Raw genomic sequence first — 24793 nt, forward strand, 5'->3', positions numbered from 1 at the left:
TGATTGTTAGTTATTTGGAGTCCTAAAGATATGCAGCATGAAAACAGGCCTTTTGGTCCTATATATCCATGTTGACCAGGTTCTCTAAACTGAACTAGTCTTATTTGCCTGCATGTGGCCAATATCCTTCTCAAACTTTCCTATCCATGTACCTGTCCAAAGGTCATAGAGTCAAAGAATCGTGCAGCACGGAAACAGACCCTTCAGTCCAACTCAACTATGCTGACCAGAAATCCTAAATTAATCTAGTCCCATTTGCCAGCACTTGGCCCATATCCCTCTAAACTCTTCTTATTCAGATGTCTTTTAAATGGTGCAATTGTACCAGCCTTCCTCTTCCTTTTGCACGACCCTTTGTGTGAAAAAGTTACCACTTATTTCCCTTTTAAATCTTTTCCCTCTCATCTTAAGCTGTGTCCTCTAGAACTGTACTCCCCCAACCCCGGGGAAAAGACCTTGTCTATTTATCCTACCTGTGGCCCACATGATTTTATAAACCTCTATAAGGTCACCCCTCAGTCTCGGTGATACTCCAGGGGAAAACAACATCAGCCTATTCAGCCTCTCCCTTTGGCTCAAACCCTCCAATCTTGGCAACATCCTTGTAAATATTTTCTGAACCCTTTCAAGTTTCACAACATCCTTATTTTAGAAGGGAGACCAGAATTGCACTCAATATTTGGAACTGGCTTGAAGGTAGAAGACAGAGAGTGGTGGTGAGGATTGATTTTCAGACTGGAGGCCATGACCAGTGGTGTGCCACAAGGATGGGCTCTAGGTCCACTGCATTTTGTCATTCCAAGGTCTCTTTGTTCAGCAACACCTCCCAGGGTCTTACATTAAGTGTATAAGTCCTGCTCTGATTTGCCATTCCATTTTAGATCAATTCACATTTATCTAAATTAAACTCCATCTGCTACTCCTCAGCCCATTAGCCTATCTGATCAAGTTGGATTCTGAGGTAACCTCCTTCGCTGTCCACTACACCTCCAACTTTGGTGTCCTTTGCAAATTTACTAACTATACCTCCTAGGTTCACATCCAAATCATTTATATAAATGATGAAAAGCAGTGGACCCTACACCGGTCCTTGTGGCACACCACTGGTCACAGGCCTCCAGTCTGAAAGGTAACCCTCTACCTTCAAGCCAGTTCTTTATCCAAATGGCTAGTTCTCCCTATATTCCATATGATCTAACTTTGCTAATCAGTCTACCATGAGGAACCATGTCGAATGCCTTACTGAAATCCATTTGGATCAATTCCACTATTCTGCCCTCATTAGTCCTCTTTGTTACTTCTTCAAAAAACTCACCCAGGTTGGTGAGTCATGATTTCCCATGCACAGAGCCATTTTGACTATCCCTAATCAGTCCATGCCTTTCCAAATATATGTAAATCCTGTCCCTCAGAATTCCCTCCATGTGTCAGGCTCACCGATGTCTAGTTCTTTGGCTTTCCCTTACCACCTTTCTTAAATAGTGGCACCATGTTAGCTAACCTGCAGCCTTCTGGCACCTCACCATGACTATTGATGATCCAAATATCTCAACAAGAGGCCCAACAATTACTTCCCACAGAATTCTAGTGTACACCTGATCATGTCCTGAGGATTTATCCAGCTTTAAGCATTTTAAGACATCCAGCACCACCTCCCCTAAATGTTTAATTGTACATACCTCTACCACTTTCTCTGGCAACTTGTGGGCAGCACGGTGGCACAGTGGTTAGCACTGCTGCCTCACAGCGCCAGAGACCCGGGTTCAATTCCTGTCTCGGACGACTCTCTGTTTGCACATTCTCCCCGTGTCTGCGTGGGTTTCCTCCGGGTGCTCTGGTTTCCTCCCACAATCCAAAAATGTGCAGGTTAGGTGAATTGGCCATGCCAAATTGCCCGTAGTGTTAGGTGAAAGGGTAAATGTAGGGGAATGGGTCTGGGTGGGTTGCGCTTCGGCGGGTCAGTGTGGACTTGTTAGGCCGAAGGGTCTGTTTCCACACTCTAAGTAATCTAATCTAATCTAATCTAATCTAATCTAATCTATGTACCGCCCTCTGTATGAAAAGTTACCCCCTCAGGTCCCTTTTAAATCTTGCCTCTCTCATCTTAAACTTATGCCTTCCAGTTTTGGACTTCCCTTCCTTGGAGAAAACACCTTGGCTATTCAGCTTATCTATATCCCTTGAGATTTTACAAATTTCGATAAGGTTTACAATCCTCTTACGCTCCAGCTAAAAAGGTCCCAGTCTATCTAGCCTCTCCTTAGAACTCAAACCTTCCAATCTTGGTAACATCCTTGTAAGTCTTTTTAGCATTCTTCCTCTAGTAGGGTACCAGAATTGTACTCAGTACCCCAATTGTGACCTCATCAATGTCTGAAAAGCTGTAACATGATGTCCCAACTCTTATACTTGGTGCTCTGACCAATGAAGGTGAGTGTGCCAAAGGCTTCTTCACCCTCCTTTCTACCTGTGATAACACTTCCTAGAAACTCTGTACTCCTTGGTCTCTCTGTTTGACAACACTCCCCATGGCTCCACCACTAATTGTGTAAGTCCTATCCTCGTTTGTCTTACCAAAGTGCAACTCGTCAGCATTTATCTGAATTGGACTCTCATCTGCAATTCTTCGGCCCTCTGGCCAAATGATAAAGATGTCAGAAACAGAAAGTGATAACATGAAGTAGTTCCCAAAACTGTGGTATGCAAGGAATTTTTTAAAAATCAAAGCACAAATCTGACCTGTAGGTTCTGAAAAATGGAAAGAGTAACTGAAAGCATCATGTAGTTTATAAATCTGAGACATAAGATTAACCCTCAATTTGATTAATTCATTAAAGGAAAGTGCTGGGCGAACATTTGTTGTCATCCCTAGCTGTCTTGGAGAAGGTGCTGGTCTGCTGCTTTCTTGAACTGCTGCAGACCCTTGGTGTAGGGTCAATCACAATACTCATAGGAATTGCGATCCAGAATGTTGTCTTTTAGTGTGAGAAACAACAACAATGAAAGTCCAAATCAAAAAGGTGAAGTTCTTATGCATTTGCTTCCTGACCTTTGAGGTGATAGAAATCTTGAGTTTGCATGTTAACTGTTTAGAATCATAGAGTGACACTGCATAGAAATAGACCTTCTGGTCCAACCAGTCCACACCCACCATGTTCCCAAACTAAACCAAGCCCACCAGCGTGTTCTTGGCCCACCTCTCTCCAAACCCTACCTGTCATGAATTTATCCAATTATATTTTAAATGTTGTTACTATACCTACATCCCGATTTTCTCTGGCAGTTCATTCCACACTCGAACCTTTCTCGATGTAAAAAATGTTGCCCCTCGTGTCCTTTTTAAATCTTTCTCCTCTCATCTTAAAAAAATAAGTCCCTTAGTTTTGAACTCCCCCTTCCTAGGGAAAAAAAAACCCTGTCGTTCACCTTCTCTATGCCAGTCATGATTTTATAAACTTCAGTAAAGTCATCTGTCAACCTCCTTCGCTCCAGTGAAAAAAGTCCTAGCCTTTCCAGTTTGTTTTTATATGTCAAACCCTCCACTCCTGGTAAATATTTTCTGAACCCTCTCCAGTTTAATAATAGCCTTCTGATCACAGGATGAGCAGAATTTACTCCAGAACATCCTGTATAACCTCAATATGACATTCCAACTCCTATACTCAAAGGTCTGTGTAATGAAAGCAAACATGATAAACACCTTCTTAACCACTTTGGTGAGTTGCCTCACTCCATCTTGTAGATAGAATACACTGCAGCCATGTAAATTGATTGTGAAAGGAGTGAACTTTGAAGGTCATGGTTGGGCTGTCAGTCAAGGGAACTGTTTAGAATGGTGTTAGAATTCTTGGTTGGTTTTACACCCATTCAGGCAAGTGAAGAGTATTCCATCACACTCTTGACTTGTGCTTTGTAGATGGTGGCTGGTATTTGAGAGGTAGTTGCTGAATGATTCCTAGCCCCTGACTTTCTCTTGTGGCCATAGTATTTGTATGGCTGGTCCAGTTTGTTTTCTGGTCATTGGTAAACCCCATTGTTGATCATTGATTGTAGGGATTTGGTGATTATAATGCCATTGAATGTCAAGAATGATGGTTGGAGATGGTCATTGTTTGGCCCTTGTGTGGCTGAAAGTAACTTGTTGCTTATCAGCCCAAGCATGGGTATTGTCCGAGTTTGCAGTATTTGGATACTGACTGCTTCGATATCTGAGGAGTTGCAAGTGGTGCTGTGCATTGTGCAATCATTGGCGAACAATTCCACTTTGGATCTTGTGATAAAAGGATGTTCATTGGTGAAGTAGCTGTAAATACTTGAGGCTGAGGCACAATTCTTAAGAACTCATGCAGTGATGATCTGGGCTGAGATGATTGACCACCAATCATAATGATCATCCTTTTATAATAGGTATGGTTCCAACCAACAGAATTTTCCCCTTGATTCTCATTGACTCCAGTTTTGCTAGGGTTCCTTGAAGCCATACTCAGTTGAATGTTGTTCTATGTCAACAACCCTTTCCATCACTGATGATTGAGAGTGGTCTGATGAAATCGTGATGGCCAGATTGGATTTGTCCATTTTTTAAACATACCAGTTTAATTTTCAGCTTTGGTGAGTAGCTGCCAATGTTGTAGCTGTATTGGAAAAGCTTAGTTAGGGATGTGCTAATTTTGGAGCACATCATCAGTTCTATTGTAGAGATATTGTCAGGGTCTGTGGACTTTTGAAGTGTCCAGTTTGTTGAACTATTTCATAATATCATGTATCGAACTTATTGAAGACTGGAATAAAACAATGAACTGCAATACTCAAGAACTGCAAGTGCTGCTATACCTGATGAGTTTCTCCAGCAATTTCTGATGTTATTGTAGTTGAAGATTGGTATCTGTGATGCTGGGAACCTCAAGAAGAGGCTGAGATAAATCATTCACTGGGCATCTCTGGCTCAAGATGGACACAACTACAGATGGGGAAAAATGTATAGTGTCTTTTACATAGATGTGCTAGACTCCTCCATCTTTGAGAATGGGCATTTGTAGAGTCTCCACATCCTGTAAATTGTTTAATTGCCCACCACAGTTCTTGAATAGATACAGCAGAATTGCTGAACTTAAATCTGCTTTATTGATTGTGGCAAGCCATCCTGTGTTGTCGTGTCACCAGGTTGATATACAGGGGAACCTCGATTATCCGAATGTGATGGGTGGGCACTATTTCATTCGGATAATCAATTATTCGATTAATTGATTAAATGCCTTTCCTCTGGGGCTCAGAGCTTTTAAAGTCTGCTCCCCTTGTTCAGGTGACTGCAGCAGCACACAGCGCGCGAGGCCCCGCACCCAAAATCATCCCCACCCCCAAAACTGTCATTCTACGCCCCCGCTCCAACACCATCCAACACTGCCCCCCTGACCCCAACCCTGTCCAACACCACTCCCCCTCCCCAACACCACCTCCCACTCCCAACCCCGACCAACACTGCCCCCCTGCCCCTGTCCAACACCGCCCCCCTGCCCCCAACACCGCTTCCACTTCCCCAACACCGTCCAACACTGCCCCCCACTCCCCCAACACTGCCCCTCGCTCCCAACCCCATGCAGGACCGTTACCCCCCCCCACCCCCACGGCTCAAAAACCCTGTCCAACACCACCCCCCTGCCCCCAACCCTGTCCAACATTCCCCCGTTCCCCCGTCAAACACTGCCTCCCGCCCCAATCCTGCCCCGCCCCCTCCCAGGGGCAGCTGGACTGGGCATCAACAACAATATTGCTGCTGCTGCCTTTGTGGGGTAAATCTCCAAATAGCGCGTGCACACAACTTTTTGACAGGTTCCACCTTTGCCCTGTAGCGGACAATGTTAGAGACATTATCTAGGTTCGGGGGGTTTAGGGGACATGCCTGTGTAGAACTCCAAGGAAAATGTGGAGCGAGAGAGAGGGCGGGCAGACAGTCATTTGGAGACGATGCCTCTTTAATCACTGTAAACAAAAGACACGATCACTGTTGGAAACACGTCTTTGATGTAATGTTTCCACTGGGACCTCGAGATCTCCTTCGGATAAAGTGATTTTTGGGTAATTGGTATTTGGATAATCGAGGTTCCTCGATATAATTTTTATGAATGTCTGATGCTACTCCTGGCATGCTCTCCGAATTTTCTATTGAACCAAAGTCGATCTTGCAGCTTGGTGGTAATAGTGGAGTGGGGAAAGGCCAAATCGTGAGGTTATGGATTATGGTTGAATACAATTCACTTATTCATGGTGGCCCACAACACTTCATGGTTGCTCAGTTCTGAGTTGTGAGAGCTGTTTAAGTCTGTTTCAATTAGCATGGTTGTAATGCCACAAAACGCTATGGATGAAATCCGTATTGTAAAGATGAAGCTGTCAGCACAAGGACTGAGGTGGCCACTCTTACCAGTACTATAATGAACAAAAACATCTGTGACAGGTAGATTCATAACTCAGAGAGATAAAGTAGAGATTTTCCTCTGAGTGATTCCCTCACTATTTGCTACAGATCCATTAACTTCTTTGTCCTTTTGGACTTGACAAACACAGTCAATAGTGGAGCTACCAAGCCATTCTTGGTGATTGACATTGAAGTCCTTCACTCAAAATACATTCTGTGACATAGCCACACTCAGTGCTGCTTCCCAATTTTATCAGTCTGATTTTTAATCGCTCTGAGTGAGAGAGAGAGAGAGGGAGGTAGGTGGTAGCCAGTTAGAGGTTTTCGTGCCCATATTACACCTGATACCATAAGACTTACTGGGACCCAGAGTCAATGATGTGGACTCCCAGACTTGTGATTTGTATACCACTGTACTGCCTCCTCTGGTGGAATAGGACATACTCCGGGATGCTGATGGTGATATTTGGGACATTGTAAGGGTATAAATCCACGAGTGACTATGCCAGGCAGTTGCTTAACTAGATAGCTCTTAAAATTTGGGCACACACCCCCAGTTTTGGGAAGGAAGAATATGGAGGGTCCACAGTGTTTTGTTTACGTTTATTGTTTCAGGTGCCTTGATGCTCTGACTGCTTTTATTTCTTTGGTTAAACTTCATTGCAGTTCAATACAACTAAGTGGAGATAGAAAGGGAGGCAAGAGAGGAGGGGGATGGCATTACAGGTGTGCTGAGGGAGGATATTCCAGGAAATACATCCAGGGAAGTTATTTGGATGGAACTGAGAAATAAGAAAGGGATGATGACCTTATTGGGATTATATTATAGACCCCCTAATAGTCAGAGGGAAATTGAGAAACAAACTTGTAAGGAGATCTCAGCTATCTGTAACAATAGTACGGTGGTTATGGTAAGGGATTTTAACTTTCCAAACATAGACTGGGACTGCCATAGTGTTAAGGGTAGATGGAGAGGAATTTGTTAAGTGTGTACAAGACAATTTTCTGATTCAGTATGTGGATGTACCTACTAGAGAAGGTGCAGATCGATGTTGTGCCGATCTGTGAACTATTCTCATTTCGTCCCCCTACACTATCCCAAAATCATCCATGTGCTTATCTAAGGATTGTTTAAATCTCCCTAATGTGGCTGAGTTGACTACATTAGCAGGTAGGGCATTCCACACCCTTACCACTCTCTGCATAAAGAACATTCCTCTGACATCTGTCTTAAATCTATCACCCCTCAATTTGTAGTTATGCCCTCTCGTACGAGCTGACGTCATCATCCTAAGAAAAAGTATTTCACTGTCTACCCTATCTAATCCTCTGATCATCTTGCATGTCTCTCTCAAATCCCCCCTTAGCTTTCTTGTTTCCAATGAGAACCGAACCATGTCTCTCAGCCTTTCCTCATAAGACCTTCCCTCCCAACCAAGCAACATCCTGGTAAATCTCCTCTGCATCTTTTCCAATGCTTCCACATCCTTCCTGTAATGGGGCGACCAGAACTGTACACAGTATTCCAAGTGTGGCTGCACCAGCGTTTTGTATAGTTGCAGCATGATATTGCGGATCCGGAACTCAATTCCTCTATCAATGAAACCTAACACACTGTGTGCCTTCTTCACAGCACTATCCAACTGGGTGGCAACTTTCAAGGATCTATGCACATGGACTCCAAGATCCTTCTGCACATCCACACTACCAATAACCTTTCTATTGACCCAGTACTCTGCCTTCCTGTTATTCTTCCCAAAGTGCATCACCTCACATATAGCTGCATTCAAGTCCATTTGCCACCTCTCAGCCCAATTCTGCAGTTTATCCAAGTCCCCCTGCAACCTGTAACATTCTTCCAAACTGTCAACTCCACCGACTTTAGTGTTGTCTGTAAATTTACTAATCCATCCACCTATGCCTGCGTTCAAGTCATTTATAAAAATGACAAACAGCAGTGGTCCCAAAACAGATCCTTGTGGCACACCACTAGTAACTGGACTCCAGACTGAATATTTTCCATCAACCACCACTCGCTGCCTTCTTCCAGAAAGCCAATTTCTAATCCAAACTGTTAAATCACCCTCAATTCCATGCCTCTGCATTTTATCCATCAGCCTACCATGTGGAACCTTATCAAAGGCTTTACTGAAGTCCATGTATACGACGTCAACTGCCCTACCCTCATCTACATGCTTGGTCACCTTCTCAAAAAAGCTCAATGAGGTTTGTGAGAAACGACCTGCCCTTGACCAAACTTGACCTACTCTTGGGAAATAAGGCAGGGCAGGTGACTGAGGTGTTAGTGGGGGAGCTCTTTGGGGCCAGCGACCATAATTCTATTAGATTTAAAATAATGATGGAAAAGCATAGACCAGATCTAAAAGTTGAAGTTCTAATTTGGAGAAAGGCCAATTTTGACGGTATTAGGCAAGAACTTTCAAAAGCTGATTGGGGGCAGATGTTCGCAGGGAAAGGGACGGCTGGAAAATGGGAAGCCTTCACAAATGAGATAATGAGAATCTAGAGAAAGTATATTCCTGTTAGAGTGAAAGGAAAGGCATTAGGTATAGGGAATGCTGGATGACTAAAGAAATTGAGGATTTTGTTAAGAAAAAGAAGGAAACATATGTACGGTATGGACAGGATAGATCAAGTGAATCCTTAGAAGAGTATAAAGGCAGTAGGAGTATACTTAAGAGGGAAATCAGGAGGGCAAAAAGGGGAAATGAGATAACTTTGGCAAATAGAATTAAGGAGAATCCAAAGAGTTTTTATAAATACATTAAGGACAAAAGGGTAGCAAGGGAGAGAATAGGGTCCCTCAAAGATCAACGAGGTAAAAACAATGACTGCAGATGCTGGAAACCAGATTCTGGATTAGTGGTGCTGGAAGAGCACAGCAGTTCAGGCAGCATCCAAGGAGCTTCGAAATCGACGTTTCGGGCAAAAGCCCTTCATCAGGAATAAAGGCAGTAAGCCAGAAGCATGGAGAGATAAGCTAGAGGAGGATGGGGGTGGGGAGAAAGTAGCATAGAGTACAATGGGTGAGTGGGGGAGGGGATGAAGGTGATAGGTCAGGGAGGAGAGGGTGGAGTGGATAGGTGGGAAAGGAGATAGGCAGGTAGGACAAGTCCAGACAAGTCATGGGGACAGTGCTGAGCTGGAAGTTTAGAACGAGGGTGAGGTGGGGGAAGGGGAAATGAGCAAACTGTTGAAGTCCACATTGATGCCCTGGTGTTGAAGTGTTCCGAGGCGGAAGATGAGGTGTTCTTCCCCCAGGCGTCTGGTGGTGAGGGAGCGGCGGTGAAGGAGGCCCAGGACCTCCATGTCCTCGGCAGAGTGGGAGGGGGAGACGAAATGTTGGGCCACGGGGCGATGTGGTTGATTCATGCGGGTGTCACAGAAATGTTCCCTAAAGCGCTCTGCTAGGAGGCGCCCAGTCTCCCCAATGTAGAGGAGACCGCATCGGGAGCAACGGATACAATAAATGATATTAGTGGATGTGCAAGTAAAACTTTGATGGATGTGGAAGGCTCCTTTAGGGCTCTGGATAGAGGTGAGGGAGGAGGTGTGGGCGCAGGTTTTACAGTTCCTACGGTGGCAGAGGAAAGTGCCAGGATGGGAGGGTGGGTTGTAGGGGGTCGTGGACCTGACCAGGTAGTCACAGAGGGAGCAGTCTTTGCGAAAGGCAGAATGGGGTGGGAAGGGAAATATATCCCTGGTGGTGGGGTCTGTTTGGAGCTGGCGGAAATGTTGGCGGATGATTTGGTTTATGCGAAGGTTGGTAGAATGGAAGGTGAGCATCAGGGGCGTTCTGTCCTTTTTACGGTTAGAGGGGTGGTGTCTGAGGGTGGAGGTGCGGAATGTAGACGAGATGCGTTGGAGGGCATCTTTAACCACGTGGGAAGGGAAATTGCGGTCTCGAAAGGAGGAGGCCATCTGGTGTGTTCTGTGGTGGAACTGGAACTGGTCCTCCTGGGAGCAGATCCGGCGGAGACGGAGGAATTGGGATTACGGGATGGCATTTTTGCAAGAGGTAGGGTGGGAAGAGGTGTAATCCAGGTAGCTATGGGAGTCGGTGGGTTTGTAAAAAATGTCAGTGTCAAGTCGGTCGTCATTAATTCAGTGTCAAGCCGGACCCCTTCGCCCACCTCCAACACACTACATCCACCTGGACACCCCGCGCTGGCCTATTAACTGCCCTCGACCTCTTCATTTCCAACTGCCTCCGGGACATTAACCGCCTCAACCTGTCTACCTCCCTCTCCCACTCCGACCTCTCACCCTCATAATGCGCAGCCCTCCAATCCCTCTGCTCCAATCCCAACCTCACCATCAAGCCAGCGGATAAAGGGGGCACAGTGGTAGTCTGGCGCACTGACCTCTACACTGCTGAAGCCAAACGTCAACTCGAGGATACCTCTTCCTACTGCCCCCTCGACCATGACCCCACCCCCAATCACCAAACCATCATCTCCCAGACCATACAGAACCTCATCACCTCAGGAGATCGCCCACCCACAGCTTCCAACCTCATAGTCCGCGAACCCCGCACTGCCCGGTTTTTCCTCCTTCCCTCGATCCACAAGCCTGACCACCTTGGCCGACCCATTGTCTCAGCATGCTCCTGCCCCACTGAACTCATCTCTACCTACCTCGACACTGTCCTATCCTCCCTAGTCCAGGAACTTCCCACATACGTTTGAGACATCACCCACACCCTTCACCTCCTCCAAGACTTCCGTTTCCCCGGCCCCCAACGCCTCATCTTCACCATGGATATCCAATCCCTCTACACCTCCATCCGCCATGACCAGGGCCTCCAAGCCCTCCGTTTTGTCCTCTCCAGACATCCCCAACAGTACCCTTCCACCGAAACTCTCATTCGTTTGGCCAAACTGGTCCTCACCCTTAACAATTTCTCCTTTGAATCCTCCAACTTCCTCCAGACCAAAGGGGTAGCCATGGGCACATGTATGGGCCCCAGCTATGCCTGTCTCTTTGTTGGCTACGTAGAGCAGTTGATCTTACGTAATTACACCGGCACCACTCCCCACCTCTTCCTCCGTTTCATTGATGACTGCATTGGCGCCACCTCGTGCTCCCGCGAGGAGGTTGAGCAATTCATCAACTTCACCAACACATTCCGCCCTGACCTTAAATTTACCTGGACCATCTCTGACACCTCCCTCCCCTTCCTGGACCTCTCCATCTCCATTAATGACGACCGACTTGACACTGACATTTTTTACAAACCCACCGACTCCCACAGCTACCTAGATTACACCTCTTCCCACCCTACCTCTTGCAAAAATGCCATCCCGTATTCCCAATTCCTCCGCCTCCGCCGGATCTGCTCCCGGGAGGACCAGTTCCACCACAGAACACACCAGATGGCCTCCTTCTTTCGAGACCACAATTTCCCTTCCCACGTGGTTAAAGATGCCCTCCAACGCATCTCGTCAACATCCGACACCTCCGCCCTCAGACCCCACCCCTCCAACCGTAACAAGGACAGAACGCCCCTGGTGCTCACCTTCCACCCTACCAACCTTCGCAAAAACCAAATCATCCGCCAACATTTCCGCCAGCTCCAAACAGACCCCACCACCAGGGATATATTTCCCTTCCCACCCCATTCTGCCTTTCGCAAAGACTGCTCCCTCTGTGACTACCTGGTCAGGTCCACGACCCCCTACAACCCACCCTCCCATCCTGGCACTTTCCTCTGCCACCGCAGGAACTGTAAAACCTTCGCCCACACCTCCTCCCTCACCTCTATCCAGGGCCCTAAAGGAGCCTTCCACATCCATCAAAGTTTTACTTGCACATCCACTAATATCATTTATTGTATCCGTTGCTCCCGATGCGGTCTCCTCTACATTGGGGAGACTGGGCGCCTCCTAGCAGAGTGCTTTAGGGAACATTTCTGTGACACCCACATGAATCAACCACATCGCCCCGTGGCCCAACATTTCAACTCCCCCTCCCACTCTGTTGAGGACATGGCGGTCCTGGGCCTCCTTCACCGCCGCTCCCTCACCACCAAACGCCTGGGGGAAGAACACCTCATCTTCCACCTCGGAACTCTTCAACCCCAGGGCATCAATGTGGACTTTAACAGCTTCCTCATTTCCCCTTCCCCCACCTCACCCTAGTTCTAAACTTCCAGCTCAGCACTGTCCCCATGACTTGTCCGGACTTGTCCTACCTGCCTATCTCCTTTCCCACCTATCCACTCCACCCTCTCCTCCCTGACCTATCCCCTTCATCCCCTCCCCCACTCACCCATTGTACTCTATGCTACTTTCTCCCCACCCCCACCCTCCTCTGGCTTATCTCTCCACGCTTCAGGTTCACTGCCTTTATTCCTGATGAAGGGCTTTTGCCCTAAACATCGATTTCGAAGCTCCTTGGATGCTGCCTGAACTGCTGTGTTCTTCCAGCACCACTAATCCAGAATCCCCTCAAAGATCAGCAAGGTGGCCTTTGTGTGGAGCCACAGAAAATGGGGGCGATACTAAATGAGTATTTTGCATCAGTATTTACTTTGGAAAAGGATATGGAAGATATAGACTGTAGGGAAATAGATGGTGACATCTTGCAAAATGTCCATATTACAGAGGAGGACATGCTGGATGTCTTGAAATGCATAAGAGTGGATAAATCCCCAGGACCTGATCAGGTGTACCAGAGAACTCTGGGAAGCTAGAGAAGTGATTGCTAGGCCTCTGCTGAGATATTTGTGTCATTGATAGTCACAGGTGAGGTGCCGGAAGACTGGAGGCTGGCTAACATGGTGACACTGGTAAGGACAAGCCAGGGAACTACGGTGGGCAACATGGTGGCACAGTGGTTAGCACTGTGTGGACTTTGCACATTCTCCCCCGTGTTTGCATGGGTTTCCTCCGGGTGATCTGGTTTCCTCCCACAATCCAAAAATGTGCAGGTTAGGTGAACTGGCAACGCTAAATTGCCCGTAGTGTTAGGTGAAGGGGTAAATGTCGGGGAATGGGTCTGGGTGGGTTACGCTTCGGTGGGTCATTGTGGACTTGTTGGGCCGAAGGGCCTGTTTCCACACTGTAATTATTCTAATCTGAAGATCAGTGAGCCTGACGCGGTAGTGGGCAAGTTGTTGGAGGGAATCCTGAGGGACAGGATGGTCATGTATTTGGAACGGCAAGGACTGATTAGGGATAGTCAACATGGCTTTGTGCGTGGGAAATCATGTCTCACAAACTTGATTGAGTTTTTTGAGGAAGTAACAAAGAGGATTGATGAGGGCAGAGCGGTAGATGTGATGCATATGGACCTCAGTAAGGTGTACAACAAGGTTCCCCATGGGAGACTGATTAGCAAGGTTAGAGCTCACGGAATACAGGGAGAACTAACCATTTGGATACAGAACTGGCTTAAAGGTCGAAGTCAGAGGGTGGTGGTGGAGGTTGTTTTTCAGACTAGAGGCCAGTGACCAGTGGAGTGCCACAAGGATCGGTGCTGGGTACTCTAATTTTTGTCATTTACATAAATAACTTGGATGCGAGCATAAAAGGTACGGTTAGTAAGTTTGCAGATGACACCAAAATTGGAGGTGTAGTGGACAGCGAAGAGGGTTACCTCAGATTACAACTGGCTCTTGACCAGATGGGCCAATGGGCTGAGAAGTGACAGATGGAGTTTAATTCAGAGAAATGCAACAAACTGTATTTTGGGAAAGCAAATCTTAGCAGGACTTATACACTTAATGGTAATGTCCTAGGGAGTGTTGCTGAACAAAGAGACCTTGGAGTGCAGGTTCATAGCTCCTTGAAAGTGGAGTCGCAGGTAGATAGGATAGTGAAGAAGGCATTTGATATGCTTTCCTTTCATTGGTCAGAGTATTGAGTACAGGAGTTGGGAGGTCATGTTGCAGCTCTACAGGACGTTGGTTAGGCCACTGTTGGAATATTGCTTGCAATTCTGGTCTCCTTCCTATCGTAAAGATGTTGTGAAACTTGAAAGGGTTCAGAAAAGATTTACAAGGATGTTGTTAGGGTCGGAGGATTTGAGCTATAGGGAGAGGTTGAATAGGCTAGGGCTGTTTTCCCTGGAGCGGCAGAGGCTGAGGGGTGACCTTATAGAGGTTTACAAAATTATGAGGGGCATGGATAGGGTAAATAGGCAAAGTCTTTTCCAGAACTAGAGGGCATATGTTTAGGGTGAGAGGGGAAAGATATAAAAGAGACCTACGGGGCTACCTTTTCGCACACAGGGTGGTATGTGTATGGAATGAGCTGCCAGAGGAAGTGGTGGGGGCTGGTGCAATTGCAACATTTAAGAAGCATTGGGATGGGTATATGAATAGGAAGGGTTTGGAGGGATATGGGCCGGGTGCTGGCAGGTGGGACTAGATTGGGTTGGGATATCTGGTCGGCATGGACAAGTTGGACCAAAGGGTGTTTCCATGCTGTACATCTCTGTGACTCTATGATTATAAGTGGCTTGCTATGCCCTATCAGAGGGCAGTTAAAAGCCTGTTGCTGTTGATCTGGACTCAAAGGTAGACCTGACAGATAAAGATGACAGATTTCTTTCCTGAAAGGGCATTAGTGAACAACAGGATTTAATTTCCAATTCTGCCATTATGGCATTTGAACCCGTGTCACTAGAATGTTAATCTGTGGTTCTGACTTGCTAGTTCAGAAAGATTACCACCACCTCCCTTTCCTGATATTCCTTGTAATAGTACTTAATTAAATAATAGTTTTGAAATTAAGATGTATTGTACTAGCGATTTTGGAGAAGATTTGTAGCTCAGGTTGTGGATCAGGGTGTAAGTTTGCTCATTGAGTTGGTAGATTTGTTCTCAGACATTTCATCACCATGTTAGGTAACATCATCAGTGAGCCTCCAGTGAAGCACTGGTGTTCTGTCCTGCTTGCTATTTGTCTGTCTTGGTCTGTTGTGGTGGGTGATATTACTTCCAGTTCTTTTTCTGAGAGCTTGGTAAATGGGGTCCAAATCGATATGTTTGTTCATGAAGTTCTGGTTTGAATGCCAGGCCTTTAGGAATTCCTGTGAATGTCTTTGTTTAGCCTGTCCAAAGGATGGATGTATTGTCCCAATTGAACTGGTGTTCCTCTTCGTCTGTGTATATGGATACTAGTGGTAGTTGGTGATGTCTTTTGGTGGGAAGCTAGTGCTCATATATCCTGGTGGCTAGTTTCCGGCCCGCCTGTCCAACGTAATTTTTGTTGCAGTCCTTGCAGGGTATTTCGTGTATGATGTTCATTCTGTGGTTGTTAGTTGGGATCCTTTAAATTCATTAGGAGCTGATTCAGTGTGGACTGCCATGATGCCTAGGGGCCGGAGTAGTCTGGTTATCATCTCTGAGATGTCTTTAACGTATGGCAGGGTGGCTAGAGTTTCTGGGCATGTTGTTTAGGTCTGTTGTGGAGGAATTGGTGGACCAAGCTTATCTGGTACCTGTTATTCCTGAATACATTGTACAGGTGTTTTTCCTTGGCTGCTTTTAGTTCCTGGGTGCTGCTGTGTGTTATGGCTCATTTAAATTGTGTGTATGCCAGTTACAAGAGTCCTTAAACAAGTGCTGTTCCAGCTCCACAGTAGTAAGTGACCACGAGGTGGGCAGAAGAAATACTACGAGGACACGCTGAAAGATTCCTGAAATATCATTTGCCTTAGAACTTAGAGACCGGAGAAGAAGATCTGACCATATTTGTGTATCACTGAGTGGAGCACATGGAGACTAAGGGGAAAGCGCGCACAGAATACGGAAATCCCCCACCCCCATCGTACACCATCTGCCCTGCCTGTGGCAGTGTCTACACTACTCAGCCATTACAGAACATCCCAACCCCCACCCCAAGTCCCAACCATTAGAGTGGAAGCGAGTTTTTCCTCAATCCTGAGGCACTGCCAAAGAATGTAATGGACTTCTTGCGGATTCCTTCCCATTTTATTAATTGAAAGATTTCTCTTCGGAATATGATTTTTAAACTGTTTGAAAATTACCTCCCAATTGGAGCAGGCTTCTCTTAAGGTCGTGCCAAACTCTACTCTTTGGTTAGCAGGGTGCTTGGAATGCTGGAAAATCAGCTCATTTTCAAGAAACACCACATAAATAACCATTTCACATCCTAAGAAAGGAACAACTTAAAAGTAGTATTTTTTTTCTTTTAACTGCTACTTATGTCTTTGAGTGCCAAATCACAAGAGATGAGAAATGATCATTTGTCATTCCATGCTGAGTAAATTGATATTCCCCAGTATGTTTTAAGAGAATGGAAAATTGCTTTTTTTCTGTCTGGTTTAGGGAGAGTAAAATTCAACAACATTCTCAATCCTGGTTGCTTTTTAGCTGGAGGTTGCACAATATCCCTGATTGCTATCACATTAGACCAGAGTCGACAGTTTTTAAACTACACCATTGCCTGTCATCCAGAAATCACTGGAGAAACTGTGACCAATGGTTCTTTACTGAAATGTGCCTGATATTACACCAGAATTTTGATTACCTGTTTCATTGTGAGAAATAGACACCAATTCATATTTTATAAGACATTTTAATAAACAAGATGATATTGGATTGTTTATAGTCTATTTAGCTTCTTATAAGTGTGTGTATTTTGAGGCAGTAGGCTGTAAATGTAAGCACTTTGATAACTAAAATGGAGATTACATGAGTCTCTTTCATTTTATCCTGAACTCAGCTATCTGAAGGGATAAATTGCAGCTAATTAGAATTGAATTCTCTTTTTACTACAGGAGGAATTTTATGGCCGTGAACTCATCATTGCAGAAAGAGAGATGGTCGAACAAGAAGCTGATGAAATTTTGAAAGATGCTGCTGATAATGACATTGCCTTTCTTGTGGTAGGAGACCCCTTTGGGTAGGCATTAGCTATTGAAGTTTTCTCCTATATGTCTATAATTTATCCATCATCTTCACTTACGTTCAGTGGAAAACAATATGGCTAATTGCTGGGTCAGAAAAGAGAGCTATATGGTAAGGTTAAGCTGTACTTTCCATCGTTAATATGAGAAAAAATTGATGGCTTCACTCTGTTTCAAGTTGATTCCTATCTGTGCATTTTGCACACTAATCCACTGAAATAAATGGAATTACGTTTCAATTCATAAGTGAACTAGAGCATGACATTTTAAAGTAGAAATTAGTCCATGTTTAGAAAGTGGTTCAGTCCATTAGTTAATGTCTTCCCTTTATGAAATTGGTGCAGGCAATAACAACCATTCAACCTACTTTGTTCCAAAATATCTTTCCTTCTGTACTCCCAATTCTGCATATATATTTTAAAATTTGTGTGGCCATAAAAACAGTTACTGGTGCTGTTATAGATATTAATCATTCTATGTACATAAAAGTGGTGTTGTCTGCCCTTTATAACCCTGAACCTATGATCTCCAGTCCTCCTATCCTGAAAGCATTGTTTTGGGAATTTTACTTCCTGTACTCCATTAATTATTTTAAATCTCTGAATGGGAGCTGGTACAGACACATAGGGCTGATTGGCCTCCTTCCATATTGTAAATTTCTATGATTCTTTGGTCCCCTTCTGAAACATCAGTTTTTTAAGCAGAAGAAATATAGGATATTGTACAAGTCCATATAACTCTTGTTAATTTTGTGTTTAAAAATTGACTTTAAACTGATTTTCTAATGCTACAATAATCTGGAATGGGCTATCATTGTAGTCCCTACAGATACAAGTCACACAAAAATAAATAATTGATTAAAGTTGTATTTTCAGTATTGAAAGAAAGATTTCACTAAAATTTTCAAATTGTTCCCTTCCATGCGGTAGTTGTTTCTGATCAAGAAATGAATATTCTCACTGCGCCACTACAATGGTCTCACAAGAACCACGTACATTTGAAGTTATTTGTATAACTCAAACTGATCCAGATTTAATGGTTACTGAGTTGTCTGGAAAGGACAACTTTGAATTGTTTCAGTGAAAATTCCATTGGAGTACAATAAACTGAGAACAGTTGCTTATGTTTGGGTAAATGGTATCTCTTGGATTTTAATGTACACTCATTACCCAGAACATAATGGCTGCAAGACAGTACTAATTAAAAGCCAAGGTTTAAACACAAAGCTAACAAGTGTTTGTGTGAAGCTTCATTCCCTCGACTGTGTAAACAGGTATGGCTTGTACATGAAGGCCCACATTTTTACATAAAAAGAATCTGACCTGTAGTTCTGAAAAAGGAAATTATGCACTAAATGATGCAATTGATTATGTAAAAAGAAAATTGCCAAACTCTTTATTTTGGTCAATGAAATACTGCTCGTACTAATACTCATGAATGGGATGGCTGCAAGAATGCTTACTCATTTGTATGAATGAAGTGCAGTTATCTTTGTGCATCTGTCCAGGATGTGTCTGGTCTAGCCCCAGTTACTGAAATGAAATTAGAGTTTGAAACTGATTGTGCACCTGTCAGTTACAAGTTGTGAAACTGACTTGGGCAATAAATTTTCACATACTTTGGAAACTCATGTGTTTTATTATCCACCATAAATTAGTATTAACATCAGAAAGGTTTTAGTTAAAATCAGTGGAAGCCTTTCTGTGAAAATAGATACCATGCTCTCCTGACAAACTATCAAATTAAGTTCAATATTGAAGTCATCCCTGTACATGTTTTGTTGATTTCCCTCATCTTATCCATTAATTATATTGCCATAATAGTGTCCTGTGTTATGGTCCTTGGGCTTTTGCTTAGGTTTCTGAGTTTTAGACAAAATGGAATGAGATAAGGCAGTTTCTGCTCCTTCCATTTCTGTAGAAATTTCCTCGTTTTTCAAAGATAATTAAAGCAAAAGTGCATGATATACAATGTACTATTCAACCTAACCCAGAACAACAAAATTCTGCACAAGCAAATGTAGGAGTTAACTTGAATTCATCCTGTCACCTGGGAGAAGACACTGTGCATGCCCACAGAAATTTCCAAAAGGAAGGTAGAAAAATCAACGCTGCTGCTGATTTTGAAATAGCAGAGGGAAAAAGCTTAGAAGAGATTGCCTGCTGTACTCTGTGTAACAGAGGGGGGCAGTCAGCAAGGAAAGGAGGAAACAAAATAGTAGTGTAAAACCTTCAAAGTGGGAAGTGTCACCTTCTATTTATGAAGGAATTATATGGAACCATGCAGCAGATTATTGCTGAAGGATGAATTAGATCAGGGATAGAGTATGCAATCTTTTGTAAGTTTAATTGCACCACAATTGTACTGCTTAATTTCCAACATTCTTAATGATTTCCTGTAGGGCGACAACACATAGTGACCTCATTCTGCGAGCTGTAAAAGCAGGCATTCAGTACCATGTTGTACACAATGCTTCCATATTAAATGCAGTTGGATGTTGCGGTCTACAGGTAAAGCATTCTTCACTTTGCTTTCTCAGTTTAAAAGGTGCAGCCATATTTAATGACATTCTGGATTGTTTATGTCACAGGTCAACTTTCTTATTAACATAGAAACATAGGAGGTCATTCAACCCTTCCTGTCTGTTGTAGGTATCTATTTTGCACTTAAGTACTGCAAAGCTGAGATGATAGATAGTCTAGCTGTTTTACTGAATAGCGTTGTATTAAAAACCGTGTTTTTTAATGAGTTTCAATCATACTACTACTCTACCCACCATGCAATAAAACATTTTTATTAATCCTGCCATTTGCTGATGATGCAAGAAACACTGATAAAATTCTTTATTGAATAACATCTGAATGCAGGATTTCCGAGTACCAGACTCACATCAGAGTTGTTTATGTGTTTGTATCTTGCCTATAAACATTAACGTAAAAGCTCAGTAAAGTATCAGAGCTTTTAATCACACAAGAGATTCCTTTTTTCAAACAACAAATTAATTTCACAAGCTGGCATGCAGTGGTCAATGTGTTTATGTCTTCTCTGACATTAATATGGCACTTCAATAATCTAAATGTTTTCTCATGATAGATTATCTTGATTAGTTAAATTGTGTTTTTTTTGCTGGAGGGTGTGTCTTAATGCTCGGTCTTGAGGTCATTTAAAAGACATCTTGATGGGTATGTAAATAGGAAGGATTTAGAGGGATATAGACCAAAAGCTGGCAAATAGCACTAGGTTAATTTAGGATATCTGGTTGGCATGGACAAGTTGGACCAAAGGGTCTGTTTGTGTGCTGTACACTATGACTATGAGTCTGTGATGTCCGATCCCCAATACAATCTGTAAAATGGTAAGTGTTTGTTTATTTTATATAACTTGTATATTTAAATCCCACTTCATCCCATCCTATCCTGCTCCACCCCATACCATAGTTGGATTGAGTTGTTAGTTTTTTTGATTTAAATGTTATAATTCCACTGGCATAAAAATTGAATGGTTCTTGCATGTTCAATTTTCAACCTGTTTCAGGAATTTACTGCAACACACTGATGGACAACGGGACCACTTTGGAAAGGAAATGAATTGAGTAACCACTGGAGCCAGTAAACTGGCCACATTTTATGGGCCTAATAGCCATAAAGATGATGGAAGAATCCATCCTTCCTCATTCCCATCAAGAAAGCGACAATAGTGCTAAGTTGACTTTAGCAGAATTAGAGGGCATAGGTTTAAGGTGAGAGGGGAAAGATATAAAAGAGACCTAAGGGGCAACCTTTTCACACACAGGGTGGTATGTGTATGGAATGGGCTACCAGAGGAAGTGGTGGAAGCTGGTACAATTGCAACATTTAAAAGGCGTTTGAATGGGTATATGAATAGGAAGGGTTTGGAGGGATATGGGCCGGGTGCTGGCAGGTGGGATTAGATTGGGTTGGGATATCTGGTCGGCATGGACGGATTGGACCGAAGGGTCTGTTTCTATGCTGTACATCTCTATGACTCGAAGTGCCTGTATTCCGAATCAACATATTGTTGTCTTTACCATATCAGAATTCAAATCTGCCCAAAATCTTTTATCAGTTTTCCTCAGGTTTTGAGTTTCTCCCAGATTCTGGCTATTGATCTGCTTGCATTTTTTTGTATTTTCTTCACACTAATAATAATAATTTTTTATCAGAGTTTGTAGGTAATTACATCTCAGATTGTTTATTTGACAGCCATAGATGTACAGTTTAATTCCTGATGTGTTTCCAAAATAAATGTAAAGAACCCGAAAGGTAGGGTTCCTCTGAGTACTAGATTTAGCAAAATAATTAACAAGTTTTTGATTTTGCTAGAACATCAAGCAAGTCCTTCACACTATTTGGTCTAGTTGATGTAAAAGTATGCCGCTCAACATAATTTGGGTTTTAGGAAATGCATCTCCTATCCTGTAGAAATTTGTCTTTTAAGTGCTATGACTTAAGATTTGCTTGTTAATAGTTCCATTAATTATGTCATTAGGATTAAGATAACGGAGAACATCTTTTACTGACTTTTGTGACCAAATCTCGATAATTAAACAATTTTGGTTATCTTTAAGGGCAGCACAGTGGCTCAGTGGTTAGCATTGTTGCCTCTCAATGCCAGGGACCAAGGCTTGATTTCAGCCTTGGATGACTGTCTGTGTAGAGTTTGCTCATTCTCTTCACGAGCATGGGTTTCCTCTGGATGCTTTGGTTTCCTCCCACAGTCAAAATATGTGCAGACTAGATGGATTGGCCATGCCACATTGCCCAGAGTGTCCAGGGATGTGCAGCCTAGGTAGATTAGCCAGGGCGAATGTGGGGTTATAGTGGGATGCTCTTCCGGAGGGTTGGTGCAGACTCAATGAGACAAATTGCCTTTTTCTGCACGGTAGGGACTCTGTGATTTTATGATTTTACTTTGTGCCTGTTTACTGAGATGAACAAATGGAGGAAAGTACAGGCTGTTGTGAGGGCTTGTTTACTTTATCTTGGATAAAATGTTAGGATTATAGTTACCTGTAATTGTCTGTCTGGACTGGTCAAAATGCTTGGCATTGGCATGGCATGGCAGTGTAGATTTTGTGATTATCTAGAGTTTGTCCTTTAGGACGGGGCAATCTGAAGGATATGTAAATTAGACCAATCATGCTTTTTTTTCACTGCATTAATTTATTAGTTTTGTTTCAGTCGAGAGCACCTCATATGTTGCTAAACAATGCTTTTCTCTCTGCTTGTAACATTTGTAAACATTTATCAAAGTATTGATTTTGATAGGTCAAACATTAGAGGAAAAAAGGATGGGGATGGGTAACAACTGTATAATATTAGGATTGAGACTGGGTAACACTTGAATAAAGGAACCTTCATCCTGGCAGTGTTCCCAGTTGGGAAGCAGTTACTAACACTGATTTATTTAAAGGTCTGTTAAGAAAAATGTTTGATCCATAGTAGAGAGGTGGTTACTTTTTTGTTGATTAGACAAATAGTCATGTCACTGAAAGTACCACAGAAGATCCAAACCTTGAATGTAAAATTATATCCTGTAGTTAATGTAGCTGCTCAGTAATATTTGCTTTTCTGTTAGGATTCATTTGTGCAGCAATCAGATCCTGGTGAAGTACTAAACTCCTCTAATAGCTGATACTGCATTTCCTGTTACCTTAGGAGTTGCAAGTTCTTAATTTGTATCCTGAAACTCAAGTCGAGCTGTTTTGTGCAGTACTGCAGCGTAAGTAGTAGGAGCAAGAGTCCATAGCAACAGTCTAATACACTTTATCAAATTTCCTTCATTAAACATTTTCTTTCTTCTCCCCTCCATCCATAAAGTTTTTTTCCCTTCTCAATACCATTTTTTATTTCAAAGCACCTTCAAATAGCAGTCCTAAGTGACCAGCCTGTATTGTGAACCTAAACAATAAATGATGCCAAGTTGCCGGCTTTATACTGATTAGGATCAGGAATTTTAGTTGATTAACTTTCTCTTAACGAATGGCGTTGCAGTGAACTAAAGAAATCCTACCATGCTCAGATTCAGATCTACTAAATCAGGACCAACCAAGGATTAATAGAAATGATCTGATCTTTATGATGCACTTATTTCCAGTTCTTTGAAGTCTTAACTTTGAAGTCTTAGCTGTTCATATTTAAGAAGACATAAATACACATTCGATGTCTTGTTCCCTCAAATAGTAGACAGGCTGCTAACTTATCTAGATAAAAACAATGACTGCAGATGCTGGAAACCAGATTTTGGATTAGTGGTGCTGGAAGAGCACAGCAGTTCAGGCAGCATCCGAGGAGCAGCAAAATCGACGTTTCGGGCAAAAGCCCTTCATCAGGAATAAAGCTAGAGAGACGAGGAAAACTTGTTCAAGGCAGGCATCCTTGCAAGAGGATTCGCAGTATCTGTTAATCTTGTAGCGATTTTCTATTGTGATCATCCATTAAATACAGGGACACAGTCTCCTGGCAGATTTTCCTCTGAGCCATTCTGCCTCTTCAGCGTGGTAGCCTCTACCTTGGATATTTTTGTGCTTTTTTTGTTTGCTTGTACAAATGTTGTGCTTTAACTTGTTAAATTATGCTTGAGTGCATCATGATGAACTCCTTTTCCATTTATAAGTTCTTCAAATATCTTTTCAAACAAGCTTTATATCATCCCATCCAAATTTCTCTAGTTTCCTGATATGTTCCTGAAAAGTGTTGAGGATCAATTATCATGCTTAAAGATAATATGTAAAAATAAGTTGCTCCTTAGAGATGACTGAGTCTCCTTTGCAGTGTTCGTTAAGTGTTGCTATTTTGAAAAATCTGAAAGTTACTTTCAGATATCAGTTAAGTGGTTGTGACATTGTAGTGTGAGTTCTGATAACCAGAGCACAATCAGGTTCAGAGAGGCATCCTGTCTCGCAGAGCTGGCGGAGGATGTTAAATGCATAGTGGAGGAGGTCACGATAAATCTTTTGTATTTCTACAAATTGAAACTGAATGGGTTTTAATAGCCTCAGTACTTCATGTTGGGATTTGCTGTTTTTGTATGTTAGTTCCTTGCATTTTATTTTCAGTGTCTCTCACCTGTTCCCAGTGCTTTTACAGGATGGAGAATATGCAGGCTGGCAAACACTTAAACACTTCTGTTTGCATATCTAACCACCGTAGAGCAAAAATAAACTGATCAAGTAGAGCGCCGACTGTGTTCAATCAGACATGTATAAATCTAGAGCATTGCAGACTGAAACTATACAGTATTGTGGTCAGACTACATCCAAGCATGTCTATCTGGTTTTGTATTGAAGCATAAGGTTTGGTCCTTATCAGCACATGATTAATTTATGAATGAAATCTGGAAAAATTGAGCATTTTATCTATGGAATTAGGTGTTTGAGAATGGATCTATTAAATTCCAGATAGTTTAATCTGGTGCATTAGTTCAAGGTAAATATGAGCTCCAAGAGAAGTTCTTCCA

The 24793-nt window shown here is 43.1% G+C and overlaps 1 protein-coding gene across 1 annotated transcript in view; it reads left to right on the forward strand.

Moving 5' to 3' along the window:
- dph5 (diphthamide biosynthesis 5) overlaps positions 1–24793 on the forward strand; it is a 74802-nt gene that overhangs the window by 550 nt on the left and 49459 nt on the right. The window contains exons 2-3 of the mRNA XM_043699670.2: positions 17186–17310; positions 19716–19824. Coding sequence (XP_043555605.1) covers positions 17186–17310; positions 19716–19824 — 234 coding nt within the window. The remainder of the gene's footprint in view (positions 1–17185; positions 17311–19715; positions 19825–24793) is intronic.

This window comes from Chiloscyllium plagiosum, unplaced genomic scaffold (assembly GCF_037043375.1).
Source record: "Chiloscyllium plagiosum isolate Xiang-an unplaced genomic scaffold, Cpla_swu_hap1 HiC_scaffold_9, whole genome shotgun sequence".
Lineage (NCBI taxonomy): Eukaryota > Metazoa > Chordata > Chondrichthyes > Orectolobiformes > Hemiscylliidae > Chiloscyllium > Chiloscyllium plagiosum.